Here is a 16,840-nt window from a genome sequence, read left to right as displayed (position 1 = left end):
TAGCTCCAATCAACAGCTCTACACCAGCATCAATTGACGGCAAACAGATGTGATTTAAATGAGGCCAACAAGCAAGATCATTTTGTTTGGCAATGTTAGCTTTGTTTACAGGCATGATCTTCTGAGTGTATACTTCTGGCAAAGTACAGTAAAGCTCTTGATTCAATCCTGACACTTCCAAATCCTTAAGAACATGACAAAAGATGGATTTATCCTGATTCATGGTTCTCATTAGTATGTTGATTTTCTTGGCAGAGAGATTGAGCTTTGACATTAAACTCTGTGCAGAAAGTTGCAGAACTTCCAGAATCCAGGAATGCATAGGTGATCACCACTTTACTTCCCTTCTTAGATTTTACACATACAGGAACAACAGACAATGCACACTTGTCTTTACCAGCCCCAGTAAGAGCACTGGATTGAAGCGAGACCAAAGCACTACCCAGTGTTGGCTTTGATTCTTCTTTCCTAGTGTACTGAATGCTCTTTTTCTCTGATGAAGAAATATGAAGAAGACTTGGGTGCTTGAGGTGACATCTCTTACATATGCTTCTCTCCTTGTAATCACGGCTGACATGCCCTGTACATAAGCACCCGAAACAAATCCCATTCTTCTTCAGAAAATTCATCTTTTCTCCATGAGATTTTTCAGCAAGCCTTTTACAGAGGTCCAATTTCACAGAAAAGACAGATTCTGTTTACAGTCTTCCCACTACAGTCCTTCACATCAGTTGCAGTGACTGTGGTGGCAAAACTGCTTCTAGATTTGGAACGAGGTAACTTTACATTCAGGTTTCTACCCCCACTAGGCAGAACATCTTGAATGTTTCCAAATACTGGATCTGTGACTATTTTCACTTGTCTTTCTATGAAATTCACAATGTCAGAAAAACAAGCTGGGCGATTTCGTCTCTCCTGTAAATCATATGCCACTATCCTCCATTTTTCTCAACTTATAAGGAAGTTTCACAAGAATGACTCGCATATTGGTGGCAAGATTCAACTCATTCATGTAATGAATATTCTGCATAACATTACAACAACTTCTGAGAAACAAGCCATAATCCTGCAGAGCTTTAGCATCCTCAGACTTTGTTTTCCATAAGAGTGCCTTCTCCATGTAAGCTGAGGCTATCCTTACCTTATTGCCGAAATACTCCTTAAGCAAAGCTTTGGCCCTTATGTACCCTTGAGAAGGAATCATGTGCTGACAGCTCCTAACAAGCTCCTTAGGTTGTCCTCTAGTGAACTGCTCCAGAAAATGTAAACAATCTGCATCACCAACTGCTTTCCTTTCCACTACCTCTTCAAATGTCCGTATAAAATCATAGTAAAGTAATGGATCGCCATCAAAGAATGAGACCTCCCTTGGTGGAAGCGAAGCCGCATTATGTTGCTGAATTAATAGGGCAGCAATTAAAAAAACAAACAAACAAACAAAAAAAACACTTCCTCCTTCCAAGCCATCATGTGAACTTGATCCATATGCACCCTGCACTCTAGGTCCATGTACATGTCCATTATCATGACTGGTGCTGGGCAATGCAGAAGGTGTCTGCCTTGTATTAGATCGAATAGTATATTGCGGTTTTGAACTGACTGAGTTGGGAAATGCATTAAATCCTCTTGGGTAGCATGAGTCTCTGAATAAGATGCAGGTGGATGTTGTGACAGTACACATGAACCTGAAGGAAAAAATGATACCACATTAGGAATAAAAGATTCAGTTCCAGTCTGTTTCTTGTTTAAAACATTGGTATCAGGAGGCGTAGTAGATATACTTGATTTCGATCTCGAGTTGTTATCTACTTTCATCTTGGCCACTGATACAGCAATTTCACTGTCAAGCTCCATTTGTTCCTTTTTCTTCCTCAGATCATCCTCTTCTTTCTGCAGTGCATCTTTTTGCTGTAACCTTTTCTGACGTGCCAACAAGGCTGCCATTTCGGCCTCTGTCTTAAGACGAGCAGATGCAATAGAAGATCGACTGGATTGAGATCCATGAGTTGTGTTACTAGACGACGTTTTCCTGCTCACATTAGGAACACTGTCTGTTGGTTGTATTTGATTCTGTACTTCCTCATAGCCAGCATTAAGGTTCTGATATTCACTTGGAACATGCATATTGTGGGATGATGAAACTGGCACTGAAGATGGAGGTATAAGAGAATTATCCGTTGGCTTTGTATCCGCATTCATCAAACAGCGCCGTACACAAAGCGCATTAATCAATCCAATAATTTCATGAATGGGCGCAGCACCACCGATAAGTGATAAGTGCATAGCCACTTTGCACCTTGTTCCACAACCACAATCCATTCCATTCAATAACGCGGTACACAAACTTCACGCAGCAACACGGGCATCTTAACATTCAATAATCAGCAACGCTGTAGCCAAACACAGCAAAACCGCTAACATACCTCTTCTGTAGTCATTGTTTGCTTCGGTGTGCGTCCGTGTTTCATGTTCTGCATGCAGAGAAGTCCTTCCCAGTGATCCACGATCCCAGTGATCCACGATCCCAGTGATCCACGATCCCAGTGATCCACGATCCCAGTGATCCACGATCCCAGTGATCCACGATCCCAGTGATCCACGATCCCAGTGATCCACGATCCCAGTGATCCACGATCCCAGTGATCCACGATCCCAGTGATCAAATCCAGCAGCAAGCCTTTTCTGTTGACTAAATTGTAGCAGCAACCTGTAGCCGCTAAGAGGCTGAAACCTGCATCCACACGCAAACTCACAGATTTATTTTTTTATTGCAAATTCAAAGATGATAACAATCAAAGACAACTATGTTTACATTACATAAAATGTATCAACAATATATCCAACATTAATTGAACAGATGTATGAGAATAGAAAGAAAAAAATAGGCATCTTATCCATAAGATGGTTTTGTGGGGTGAAAAGTTGTAAGTGGTTGTAAGTCAGTTTCCTGGCTAACAATGCTTGTTGATGAAATCTAGCCAGTTTAATAGGCAATTTACCAGTGGAGTAATTGCATTTCATCAAAAAAGAAAGGCCACCTACCCTCTTAAATATATTATTAGGAATAAAATACCACAAAGAATCTGACCCAAGCAAACATCTTTTTAACCAATTAATTTTAAATGTATTTTTAGTATCATCAAAATGCAGGACTTCGAGACCCCCATCACTCCTTTTATTTGCTAAAACATATTTCTTCAACTTGTGTGACTTATTGCTCCAAATGAAATCAAGAAAAATCTTATCTATATTTTTGGAGGTGTGAGTATCTACAGCTAAAGACAGGGAAGGCTACACAAACCTGGATAATCCTTCTGTTTTGGACAAGAAAACTCTGCCTAAAATTGATAAATCTCTTTGGAGCCAATTCTTAAAAATATATTTTGCTTTCAATAAGCGTTGAGAAAAATTCAGAGATTGTCTACTAATTAAATGTTTTGTTACATGAATTCCCAAATATTTCACTTCATTTTTAATTGGTATATTTTCAATTTCAGTTTCCACAGTGTCAAACAAGCAAATAATTTCACACTTAGATAAATTAAGTTTGAGCCCAGAAGCGTTAGAGAAGGCATTGATTGTATATATATGTGTGTGTGTGTGTGTGTGTGTGTGTGTGTGTGTGTGTGTGTGTTTGTGTGTGTGTGTGTGTGTGTGTGTGTGTGTGTGTGTGTGTGTGTGTGTGTGTGTGTGTGTGTGTGTGTGTTTGTGTGTGTGTGTGTGTGTGTGTGTGTGTGTGTGTGTGTGTGTGTTTGTTTGTGTGTGTGTATTTATAGATCGATGTTATCTGATCTATAAAAGAAGGCATGGCTTACGTGTTAGAAAAAGGTGTGAAAGTAAAGGCGAGAGAGTGATAACACACTCATCAGCACTTTGGCTGTTTAATGCTGAAGATTGTTACTCTTTAATGTAGTAAATTAAGTGCATTTTGATTTAATGTCCCGCTAACTGAGTTAACATCAGTTCACTCGATCAGTGTGGCTCTTCCGGCTTCCTGAGCATCACCTCCACACCATTTAATCAGGTGTGTGGAGAAAAAGGCTGTAATATTTTTGAACCATCAGCAAAAACTCCTCTTGACATTATATTTATCCTCTTGCAACAAGAATATTTTGTGAAGAAAACACTGCACTTTGCTCAGGAACACATTCCAGGGCTCTGAAGTGTTGAAGACAGGCAAGCATGACATCTCACACCCCCCCCCCCCCCCCAACATAGAAATATAAAGTATTTGTTTCATTTATTAATTAGTGTGTGTGTGTGTATGTTTGTGTGTGTGTGTGTGTGTGTGTGTGTGTGTGTGTGTGTGTGTGTGTGTGTGTGTGTGTGTTTATGTGTGTGTGTGTGTGTGTGTGTGTGTGTGTGTGTGAGAGAGAGAGAGAGAGAGAGAGAGATTATGACTGGTGGTGTTTATTGTGTTTGTTGCCTTTTTTGTCTCCTTTATCATTTGTAATGTTGCTCCCATTTAAAACAGTTCGGCTCCTAGTGGCTATAACTATCGCAAAGAAAACTATTCTCATGAACTGGAAATCAAGGAACACCATACACATTACAACTTGGAAAAATTTACTAATAGAGTTCCATCTCCATGGAAAACTTGTCTACCTCCAATCAAAATAATAAATCAGAATTACACTTGTCTTGGTTATCTCTCTTTAACTTCAGACAGTCATGAATCCACTGACCTTCTTTGTCTGAAGCCATCCTCAATGATACACCATCAATAATCTCATCAATAATCACACATGATTGGGAGGAGGGGGGTCAGGAAGAGGCAGCAACACAGATTAATAAAAATAAATTAAATACTTATAATATTTTATTTAAATCTCTCTCTCTCTCTCTCTCTCTCTCTCTCTCTCTCTCTCTCTCTTTCTCTCTTTCCCTTTTTCGCTGCTTCTGGAACTTGGTTGGCTGTGGCATACTAGTCCCTGCCATGTGCGGTTCTGATTAGTTGTGGGTGGGTGTGATGTGGGGCCAGGGGCATTGGACTTTCACCCTCCAGCTTGTACTTCTGTCTGAGATTTCTTGTCTCCGGCTGGCCCAGCACTTGTCTCGCTGTTTTAATGCATCACATATTAGATGAGGTGCACACACATTCATTTGGAGCATAATAATAATAAAAAAAAATAAAAAAAAACATAGGGTAAGTGTGACATGTGCACATACATAGGGTAAGTGTGACGTGTGCACATACATAGGGTAAGTGTGACGTGTGCACATACATAGGGTAAGTGTGGCGCGGCGTGGTGGCCTGGGCTTTGCACTGGGCTGGTTCCATGCTACACGCCATGCTTTTTAATGCATTATACACTAGTTGACAAACATATCATGAGTATAACAATGAAAGCAGCCATATTTATTCCACAAAAAAAACAAAACAAAAACAAAAAAAACATATACACACACACAAACAGGGTAAGCGTGGCATGTGCGGGCCGGCTGGGGATGGGTATGGATTTTGGGTCCATGGATCCCGCAGCACCTCACCTTGATATCCCGTTGTAATATGATGCCGGCGGGGGTCTATACTATGCCATGGCCATGAGGGTTATCAGCGGCACATTTATTATACCTTATGATTAATAGTTGTATCAATATTACCGTTATTATTATTATTATTATTATTATTATTATTATTATTATTATTATTATTATTATTATTATAGTTGTTATTATTATTATTATTATAACTACTACTATTATCATTGCTATTAATGGATTTATCTGCATTATTATTGCTATTACTACTACCATTTCTATTTGTCCTCTTCCTGATCCTTTGACCTACCCCTCATTCCGGATGAAATGATTATATTTGTAAATATATTTATCATTACTACTACTGCTAATACTATTATTAATATTTCTTATTAATTGGATTTTTCATCATTATTATTATTAGTATTATTATTATTATTATTATTACTATTATTATTATTAATAATAATAGTAATAATAATAATAATAATAATAATAATAATAATATCATTATTAATGATAATAAATAATACTATAAAGTAAACTATTTTTAATATTAATATTTAAAATAAAATATTATTTGTAATGTTAATAATATTAATTAATTAATATTAAGCCACTGTGGCTTATTAAATATATGATAAATAGTAAGGTTTTCTGCGTGAGAAATACGATGTGTGGCAGGAGAGCATGACAAAAGACTGAAATGAGTGACTGTCACTCTCATTGCATGACACTTGACAGCCCTGCATTCACTGCAACAAACTGCACGTTTCACAGCCATGGCTACAGACATGACGTGTCTGAGGAAGCATCAGCTCTCCTACTGTCAACAATTCCACTATCTGTCTGAGTGCTGGACTCCTACACACTAGCACAAGACACTGAGACTGGCTAATGTTAGCGATAACTCTAATGTTGACTACTGATTAGCTTCTCAATACAGCTATTATTATGTTATGGTCAGTGTTATATATTGAACTGAGTGCTTTGTCTGTATGATAACAGATCATTTAGCCAGTACTGTTAAAAATTGAGATTTTACATAAATAAGTGTAAATGTACACTGTTTATAGTTTGAGTCACAATTATTTTGATTTATAACAGCAACAGAGCAGGGAGTCCACCTGAAGGCTGCATCTTTTAGATGGTCCACTTGATGGAGGCTGTGGACTGAGCCATAGCCATGAGAGAGGAGCAATGCCTGTATGTGTTTACAGATGATTCATAAGCATTCACAAGCTTTTACTCAGCAAGCTGTAGGGTGCTCAGAAGGTCCTGCATGTGCACGTGTGTGTGTGTGTGTGTGTGTGTGTGTGTGTGTGTGTGTGTGTGTGTGTGTGTGTGTGTGTGTGTGTGTGTGACGGTATTTACATCACATACTACATGTACAGTTACTCTGGGAGTTTGTTAATGATCTTGACACACACAAGATTCTCAGTGCTTCTGGTGGTTAGGAGTTAGGAGTTACACACATTCTATTGAAAACAGTCAGAGATTCATGCTCCAAACCAATCTAAATCAAGTGTGTGTGTGTGTGTGTGTGTGTGTGTGTGTGTGTGTGTGTGTGTGTGTGTGTGTGTGTGTGTGTGTGTGTGTGTGTGTGTGTGTGTGTGTGTGTGTGTGTGGCCGCACATTTTCAAAATAAAAGCCATAAAATGGCAGTGAATGAGGCAACAATGACACGCTTGACCAACAGGAAAACAATTTTTTATTATAATATTTATTCACTGAAATATAAAATTATTTTTTTTTAAAAAACCTTCAATCTTTAAAAAACTTATAAGCCTGAGGGTAAAAATATATATAAGCCTGAGGGTAAAATTAATGCAGATACGTTTTGCTGTCAGAACACCAGGTTACATTTCAGAATCAATATATAGTTCTTATTATATAACAGAATGTTTATTGATAATTAAAGAACAGTAGTGTTTATTCAAGGTTTTTATGTTGGTAATATAAGATTAAAAATATTAAAACAGTAAACATTTCACAATAACTTTCATTAATGTATGAAACAACTTTACTTCAGTTTACACACGACTCGAAGTTCAGTGGAGTCCATCACATAATCTGGTGCTGCGTCTGCAGTGTGTGTGTCAGCTTCGCTCTGTCTCTGTATGTCCTCGCAGGTCAGCGGACCAGAGGACACCTTCAGCTCAGAGAGACGGTTTGGTCCAAGCCCCACCCACAGAGACCCTGGAGGGACACGTCTCCTCATGAGCTCAGACTCTAACTGTTCCTGTTCAGCTTGAGAATCGATGATCAGAATTCCAGCTCTGTTCCCTTTATCACAGTAATCCAGCGCTTTCTCCCAGCTCAGAGCCTCTTCACTCACATGGATGTAACCTGATAGAGACACAAAACACCAAAAGGAGGAGGATTGTTTAGAGTGATATCAGAGACAGAGACTCACACCAGCTGTGTTCTAGTCATCATACAGAAGATTGCTGAGATGATTTTACTCTTCAGGAAGTCGACACTTACTGTTGTAGCACAAAGCAGAGTAATGATTACTGCACAGGACTGAGTACCATCTCCCTCCTATCACTCTTGCACAGTTTTCTTGTGGTAGAGGTTGATTGCTATCCCAGTTTCTGTAGGCAGAGATTCCTCCATCAATCCACTGCCAGTCATCACACAGCAGGCCGATCCAGAAGGGTGTGCTGCTGTTTAACCCTTTAATCATCACCTCTTCATTGTGCTACTGATCTCTGATGCTGACCAGGTCAGTGTATCTCTGTCTACAGTAACGCTGAGCTTCATACCAGGTCTTATTCTCAAGGATTAGATGATAATTACGAGTCTGTGAGGAAGCATCTGTGGAAAGTGCAAAAATAAAAATGTCTATTTATCTTATTTATCTATATTATATTTATATTTCATAGTTATACTGTAATGAAGTCACCTGGAGTTACCTTGTTCATAGCACATGAAATGTTTAGTCACTGTGCACTGCAGACTTTCCCATGAACCATCAGCCTTCATAATGGCACAGTAGCTTGATATCCCACAATCCTCTGTCAGATTTCTGAATGTTACAGGATCACCATTAGACCATTTCTCACTGAAATCACTGCGATAGAGTCCGATCCAACCAGAATGCACACCAGTCTTTATCACCAGTTCAGCCAGTTTAGTGTTGTCTTCATCAGAGTACACAGTGACGAGGTCGGTGTAATTTTCTCTGCAAGCTTTCCGAGCCTCAGTCTGATTCATGTCACCCGGAATGATATGGAGTGAAGTGAGTTGACTCTGGACTGGAGGAGTAAAAGCTGTGGAAGAAATTTCTCCTGTTAATGTAGCAGGACAGAGATAAAAGGACTAACATGTGATGTGATGAATGACTCTGTTCTGTTTCCATTGTTAGTGTACTGTTGGTGAAGAGACTCAGAAAAGTGAAAACACTGTGATGTGAACAGCTGGAGCTTTAAACAGACGATAAACAGTGAATGTCATAAAGACAATAGAACTTTTGGTTTTGCAGCTATAACATCTTAACATTTATACATTAATGCTAACAAATATACATTTTTTATGTCACATACTGAATATCTGTCTACATAAGTTTAATACTTGTGACAGCTCGAGCTTAATGTATTATCGATTTTGTTGATTAAATATATTAAATGTTGACTGTGTGCTTGAACTTTCCCAATTGTACAGCAGTCAGTGTTCAGTGATATACACAGAATGTGCTGGATTCTGGACTGACTTCAGGAAGCACCTCTGAGAGTCCTGGTTATTTACAGGAAGTAGAAATACACACAGGTGACTGTCATTAATGATCAGGTGTCTGAGATTTAATGGTGTTCATGTGATGAAGATAAATTTATCCTGTAAGATAACCAAATAAATAAAAGCTCTAACATCAGTGAGATCTGACATCTGAGTCCAACTTGCTTGCAGGACATTGAGGACAGTGTGGACTCTGAGCTTTGTGGAGTCACACAGTTTACATTTCCTGTAGAGTTCAGCAGCTGACAAGTATTTAAATATAAATGTGATGGGTTTTAATTATACATGTTAATTAGATGTTAAATTAATAAAAAGTCTTTTTTATGGAGAATTAAATAATAACATGAATTTTTTTATACACTTTTTTTCTTTGTTTTGAATGTGTTAAGGAGAAAATCTTAGTGTCCTGAGCTACAAACCCCATCACCTGCAGTAGTAGTTGTGTATTCAGATTTGATGGTTGAATTCTAAATTCAGATTTGATTACTTTGGCTTTTACTGAAAAGTCACTTGACCTCGGCTGCAGAAATGATTCTCAGATAGAGATGGTGCTCTTCATTCATTCATTTTCTACCGCTTATCCCAACTTCTCGGGTCACGGGGAGTCTGTGCCTATCTCAGGCGTCATCGGGCATTAAGGCAGGATACACCATGGATGGAGTGCCAACCCATCGCCATCGCAGGACACACACACTCTCATTCACTCACACACTACAGACAATTTTCCAGAGATGCTAATCAACTTACCATGCATGTCTTTGGACTGGGGGAGGAAACCGGAGTACCCGGAGGAAACACCCAAGGCACGGGGAGAACACGCAAACTCCACAGACACAAGGCGGAGGTGGGAATCGAACCCCCATCCCTGGAGGTGTGAGGCAAACGTGCTAACCACTGAGCCACCATGCCCAGATGGTGCTCTTGTGCCTATTTATTTATTCATTCATTCATTCATTCATTCATTCATTCATTCATTCATTCATTACTTGCACGCAATTCTAATCTTGTCTATATTTTTTAAATCTTTACACTACAATGATAAACTATCAGAGGTCACACATTGTTACTGGGAAATCCAGTACAGTGCAGACTTAAAAGGATGCACAAAAAACCCATGAATGAAACAATAACCAGTAAAAAAAGGTCATGCACTTAAGTTCTACTGGGTTGCAGTTTTACTTCACACCTTTATTTTAAAGCTGTTTTAGATTCTTTAGAGTTTATAGACTATAATGAAATATTTACCAGAGAGCAGGAGAAGCAGGACTGACACGGTTACCATGGTGACAGCAGTGCTGAGGCGATGCCCTGTGTGTTAAAAATCCAACATCAGATAATAATAATAATAATAATGGTAAAATGCCCTGTACAGAAGCTCGCTGTGTGTTTGTGTGAAGTGTAAATGATAAAAGCCGTGTGTGAATCAGTGAGAAAGAGATCAGGTGAACAGATCCAGGTAAAGTGTTGCAGTCTTACCTGATGAGCTGCTCGCTGCTGAATGCAGGATTAACGTTCAACTTGAACCCCTTTAACATCCACATGATCATGTGTTCAAGGTCAACAGGAGCTGATGAGCTGATATGTGCATCATTTACAGAAAAAAGGAAGAAAGGTTTAACCTTCCTCAGGTAAATGAGCTGAAGTGCTCCTGCGTCATGGTGTTATGGCCGCTGCAGACTGGATTAATTGTTAAACATAAATATCATCATAAACAACACTGTCCCTTGTCCTGATACATTCCACAGAAGTGATGAAGAAATAAAACAGGACAGAGAGTTTTATTAACTGTCCTGTCTGCATTTTAACATTTGCATGTGGTTTGTGCTGCAGCTTTTGTTTTCTCCATGACATCATTTCCCACATGTTGGATCTCTGCTGAGGAAATAATCCACATTTATGCTCCCTTGTGAAACTTAATTTAAACAGTACAAGATAGAGTGACTAGAAAAGTAAGGAATGATTTTTATTTATAATCTCCAGATGAGTCCAAGCTGAATGTGTGCGAGCTGTAATAATGTCATCACACAGGTTAAGGCTCGGTTCTTACACAGGTCTAAAGTAAGCAAGAAAAAACTCCAGAACGTATGGAAATAATGCACAAAAGGGGAGATAAGTGTGGTTACACCCTCAATGTAGATTATGTTTGTTTATCAGTGCGATCAGAAGTGTGTTATTATTAACCAGTTAATTACATGATTAATATAAACAGTCGTTTAAGTTACAGTCAGAGCCAATGTCCAATCAGAAATATGTCTGAGACGTTCAGCTGTGCTGTGCTGTGCTATAATATTCTATAGAATATAAAAAATAATTATAATATTTATAAATAATAATGAATATAAATATATATCTTATGATGAAATAAGACTGGTGACAGTCATGATGGACTGTTGAGTTACTCTGCACACCAACATGGTCATCTATTGAGTTTAAATGAAATGTGCTTCGGCTGCAGTCGTGTGTGTTCAAACTTTATTATAAACCGAGAAAGTTACAGTCTGTGCTGCACAACACCATAGAAACAGCAATAAACACATTAAACATTGAGTCAAGAAGATAGAATTGTCATTACTTTTTAATCATCCTGCTATATTCAGTCTGGATTAAAGGCCCTATAACAAAGCCATGAACATAAACATCTACAACATCTTCATGAGCAGAGAGATGCCTCCTTCTGAGAAAGAGAGAGAGAGAGAGAGAGAGAGAGAGAGAGAGAGAGAGACCTAAATTCTAAAACTACAAGGGATGTTAGTTTATATTATATTTGATTTATTAAAGATATTTATTTGCTTAGATTTTTTGCACTGATGTTCTGTCATTGTTCCGCACAGGGGAACTCTGTAAAATACACAACCCTGACCCCAGTAAGTGTGTGTGTCACTGTACAATTCTAAAACACACACACGTATGTGTACGTGTGTATGTGTGTGTGTGTGTGTGTGTGTGTGTGTGTGTGTGTGTGTGTGTGTGTGTTTGGGGTGGGTTGGTGGTTCATAAAGAACATGATCATGGATAACATGTGGCATGACACAGAGCTTTATACTGAGCCTCACAGTTCATGTCTTTCCATCTGTAGCTCTGTGGAACGACGGCACCGCAGTGCTGAGAGAGTTGATGCTCAGGCTGTTTCCCTTCATCCCAGTTGGAGTACGGAAACACAGCTTTCCCATCAGGCCAAATCCAGAACCCGAAGAGCTGGCTCTGTCTAAGCCCCACCCACACAGGCTCAGAGACACGCCTCCTTCTGAGCTCATTCTCCACATCAGTCTGGTCATGTTCAGACTCAATCTGCAACAATCCAGTTCTGTTCTCTTTATCACAGTAATCCAGCGCTTTCTCCCAGCTCAGAGCCTTTTCACTCACATGGATGTAATCTGATAGAGACACAACACACCAAAAGGAGGAGGATTGTTTAGAGTGATATCAGAGACAGAGACTCACACCAGCTGTGTTCTAGTCATCATACAGAAGATTGCTGAGATGATTTTACTCTTCAGGAAGTCGACACTTACTGTAGTAGCACAAAGCAGGATATAAATTATTGCATAGCCATGAGTACCATCTCTCTCCACTCAGTACTACACAGTTGTGTGGTGATGGATAAGGTTCACAGCTCTGCCAATGCCAGTTTCTATAGGCAGAGATTCCTCCATCATTCCACTGCCAGTCATCACACAGCAGGCCGATCCAGAAGGGTGTGCTGCTGTTTAACCCTTTAATCATCACCTCTTCATTGTGCTGCTGATCTCTGATGCTGACCAGGTCAGTGTATCTCTGTCTACAGTAACGCTGAGCTTCATACCAGGTCTTATTCTCAAGGATTAGATGATAATTACGAGTCTGTGAGGTAGCATCTAAAGACACAAAAGAATACACAGCCTGTCAGACAGAAATATTACAATAAGTACAGATCTACATCATAAATGTATAATAGGTCAAACGTTACCTTGTTCATAGCACATGAAATGTCTTGTCACTGTGCACTGAAGACTTTCCCATAAACCATCAGCCTTCATTGTACAGCAGCTCGATGTCCCACAATCCCCTGTCAGATTTCTGTATGTTACAGGATCACCATTAGACCATTTCTCACTTAAATTATTGCGAGAGAGTCCGATCCAGCCAGAACCCACACCATCCTTTATCACCAGTTTAGCAAGTTCACTGTTGTCTTTATCAGAGTACACAGTGACGAGGTCGGTGTATTTATCTCTGCAAGCTTGTCGAGCCTCACTCTGATTCATGCAACCCGGAACGAAATGAAATGAAGTGAGGTGACTGTGGACTGGAGATATAGAAGCTGTGGAAGAAAATCAAGACAGACACCCTTATTCAGAGTGACTTACATTTTTATTACATTTTAAATCGAGGGTTAAGGGCTTTGCTCAGGGGCTCAGCACAAGGCAATTTGGTGGACCTGGGATTCAAGCTCATGACCTTTCGATGTTCTACATCTTATCCACTAGGCTACAACGCTAGTTCTTGTGATCTGTAAAAATTTTGGATGGATGAGGGTCCCCCCCAAATAGTGGCAGCATTTCTGCAAGGCCTATTTCATAGCAAGTAGCTATCTGTAGCTAAAGTAAAGGTTTATGGAAAAGAAGGCTGCAGAGTGGCACTTGGGCTCCTCTCCAAACCTCAGTGTCATGTTTCTGAGGCTCGAAGGATCAGGGACTTTAAAAAAGCTATTCCTAAGTCTTACGAACTATTAAGAATGTTTACTTGTTGAGGAGTTCAAACAAGAGTTTTGGTCTTTGTCCATAAATCCATTTCTGGACTGATGATATATCCTAAGAATGTGAAACATTTCTCCTCTTTAACACAGAGACTTTCAACTTAAACTAAACATCACTTAATCATTTAAATCTAAATATAATTTATTTACTTATACAAAAAGAAGACCAAAGCGTACAGTATAAGGCAATCAGACCCTTTTTTTTATAGATAAGAAATAAAAATAAATATTGACAGCCTTCTGAAGAACCTCAGCTAGAAGATAACAGCATACAGGAATAGATTCTGATCAAAAAAGGCAGTTGAGTTAAAGCTTATTGATTAAGAGTCCATGGCAGAACTGGCACAGTTACCATGGTGATGCCAATGAGGAGGTGTGTTTACGGTGCCTGTGTGATTAAGGAACAAAACTGCATTAATAATAATAACAATGCTACTACTACTACTACTACTACTGCTACTACTACTACTACTGTACTATTACTACTAGTACTGCTACTGCTACTACTGTACTACTACTACTGTACTACTATTACTACTACTACTACTACTGCTACTACTGTACTATTACTACTACTACTACTACTGCTACTACTGTACTATTACTACTACTACTACTACTGCTACTACTACTACTACTGCTACTGCTACTACTACTACTACTACTACTACTACTACTACTACTGCTACTACTACGAAGACCCTTTGTGCTCAGTATGACATGGTAGGAGATAAACAGCACCTGTAATTACATTTATTCAAGACATACTCTTAGGGTGTTATAACCCTGACAAGCAGTTTATCTATAATTGTCATAAAATGTGTCAAGAATGTACGCACAGCATCATTTACTCACAAGTATCCCAGAAGTAAAAAGTGTGAATGTGCAGATAATGAATCAGTGATATGAGAAAGAGATCAGGTGAACAGATGCAGGTAAAGCGCTGTATTCTTACCTGATGAGCTGCTCGCTGCTGAATGGAGGCTTAATGTTCACATCGAACCCCTTTAATGTCTGTCACTGTGGTGATGTCACATGATAAAGATGGATGAGAACTGATAAACAAATATGTGGAGGTTGATACAGGAGAAAGATCTGCTTTGATAATGAGTCACATAACAAAGCTCGAGCACACAACAGTATTGTTCTAACTAACAATGGTGCACACACACATGCTAGAGGGATAAATAAAGGTGAATATTTTTAAAGTAAAAAAACGGAGAGAAAACAGAACTGAAAAAGTGAATGTGAGTGAGATTTGGATTGGTTTGGAGCAGAAAACTCTGACTGTTTTTGATAGAATGTTTGATAGAATGTGTGTAACTCCTAACTCCTAACCAGCAGAAGCACTGAGATCTTCAACAAACTCCCAGTGTGACTGTACATGTAGTATGTGATGTAAATACTGTCACACACGGACGTAAACATAGTGGAGTTGTGGACAGTAGGAGAGCTGATGCTGTTGTGAAAAATCTTAGTAGAAATAATTAAAATATTATTCCTTACAATACTATAACCAAAGTAAAGTATTAGGCCTTGCAAAATATTACAATTGGTGTCATAAGACATATGTAGGCGATGTTGTAGGCCAAAGATGTTTATTGTAATCATAAACTTAGTAAAAGTAATCAGATTCGGTGCTGTCAGGCCTAGTCAGTCTGAGCTCTCTGATCAACAATGTGTGAGGAAGTGAAAATCAAAAGTTCAGCTGAAACAGGCCTCATGATGGGAGTAGGGCGAGACAGCTGAACCAGGCGACCAGCTGGACGGACCTGCTGAATCTGAGATTGAGGGTCTAAAGGGAACCTGACCTTTAGTGGAAACAGAGAAACTAAGGCCTAAAATATGCATGTGAGTGCAAGCCCAGTCTGGAAAGTGACAGACTGAGATCATAACAATGTTCAGCTCATAGGTTTAGTAAGCTTAAGGAGTCAACATAGACAGTAACATTATATACAAAGCAACATTATAACTGCAAGGGCTTAGCAAAAACAGTAATACAACATAACCAATATAATCAAGAACTTTTATTATAATTCAAACTCATAAAGATAACATATAATCAATCAATTATATAATCAGTAGAAATCATATATAATAGCAAGAAATGAAATGAGGAAACTTGCTCATTGTAGCTGTAAAAAAAGGATTAATCCTCCACTTTGACCAGGAAGTAAGGCTCTTTTGAGCACATTTGTAATAACAAATACAAAATTGTTATGTAGAATGAAGAAGACCTTGGTTCCCAGACCTTAGCTCATAAATTGTTATGTAGAATGAAGAAGACCATGGTTCTCAGACCTTAGCTCATAACTATAACTTGTTATGTAGAATGAAAAAGACTGAAAAAAGACATTGGTTTCCCAGACCAAGGCCCTGAGAACTAAGGGGAGGAAAATCCATAAATGGTCATATGGGAAAAAGGTGATGGGAAATAAGGGGAAATTAGGTCAGTGTATTTAGAAAACATAGGAGGTGATGCCGGTAAATAAGGTGATATGACACCGTGGGACTCCAAGAAATACTGGGAACCAAAGAGGAGGCTCCTAGGAGCGCCAGGGTATATATTGAGAAGATATCTGGGGCTCGCGGGTGAAGGTGTGTGTGTGTCAAATTCTTCTGGGCAGATAAAGGAGGCAGCCCTGCGTGCATGTGTGTGTGTGTGCGTGTGTGTGTGTGTGTGGTTTTTACTTTTGCAAGAACGTCGCGAGAGTTTTTGTTTTTGATTGATTTTTGCATGACATGCTCATTCTGGGGTTTTCATTTGTTACCTTCAACTTGGCAATTTCTCTTAGAGAATTGGCTGATTGACCACAATAAAGAAGTTTGCTCATTCTCATCCAGGACTGAGGAGTTTTCTCAGTGTTTTGTTTGTAGTAATTATAA

At 39.0% G+C, this 16,840-nt stretch overlaps 2 protein-coding genes across 2 annotated transcripts; both read right to left on the bottom strand.

The window, feature by feature from the left end:
- Positions 1-7,280: 7,280 nt before the first annotated feature.
- Positions 7,281-10,524, bottom strand: LOC113635235 (L-selectin-like). The gene is made up of 4 exons (XM_047806712.1): positions 10,465-10,524; positions 8,400-8,756; positions 7,969-8,301; positions 7,281-7,830 (listed from the first exon to the last, which is right to left on the bottom strand). Exons 1-3 carry the CDS (start codon positions 10,499-10,501, stop codon positions 8,186-8,188), a joined length of 510 nt encoding a protein of 169 aa, XP_047662668.1. The 5' UTR covers positions 10,502-10,524; the 3' UTR covers positions 7,281-7,830; positions 7,969-8,185.
- Positions 10,525-11,715: 1,191 nt separating this feature from the next.
- On the bottom strand, positions 11,716-13,614 carry LOC125139967 (lymphocyte antigen 75-like). The gene is made up of 3 exons (XM_047806707.1): positions 13,166-13,614; positions 12,732-13,073; positions 11,716-12,593 (listed from the first exon to the last, which is right to left on the bottom strand). Exons 1-3 carry the CDS (start codon positions 13,461-13,463, stop codon positions 12,226-12,228), a joined length of 1,008 nt encoding a protein of 335 aa, XP_047662663.1. The 5' UTR covers positions 13,464-13,614; the 3' UTR covers positions 11,716-12,225.
- Positions 13,615-16,840: the final 3,226 nt, after the last annotated feature.

The sequence above is a fragment of the Tachysurus fulvidraco genome, chromosome 22 (assembly GCF_022655615.1).
Source record: "Tachysurus fulvidraco isolate hzauxx_2018 chromosome 22, HZAU_PFXX_2.0, whole genome shotgun sequence".
NCBI classification, from domain to species: Eukaryota; Metazoa; Chordata; class Actinopteri; order Siluriformes; family Bagridae; genus Tachysurus; species Tachysurus fulvidraco.
This window is presented reverse-complemented; position numbering and strand designations above follow the sequence as displayed.

Coding starts and splice junctions, on each gene's coding strand:
- LOC113635235 (XM_047806712.1), bottom strand. CDS start 10,501: ATGGTAACCGTGTCAGTCCTGCTTCTCCTGCTCTCTG. Junction 8,757..10,464: donor CCTGCTTCTCCTGCTCTCTG/GTAAATATTTCA, acceptor TTTCTTCCACAG/CTTTTACTCCTCCAGTCCAG. Junction 8,302..8,399: donor TTTCATGTGCTATGAACAAG/GTAACTCCAGGT, acceptor CACTTTCCACAG/ATGCTTCCTCACAGACTCGT.
- LOC125139967 (XM_047806707.1), bottom strand. CDS start 13,463: ATGAATCAGAGTGAGGCTCGACAAGCTTGCAGAGATAAATACACCGAC. Junction 13,074..13,165: donor TTTCATGTGCTATGAACAAG/GTAACGTTTGAC, acceptor TTGTGTCTTTAG/ATGCTACCTCACAGACTCGT. Junction 12,594..12,731: donor TCCTGCTTTGTGCTACTACA/GTAAGTGTCGAC, acceptor TGTCTCTATCAG/ATTACATCCATGTGAGTGAA.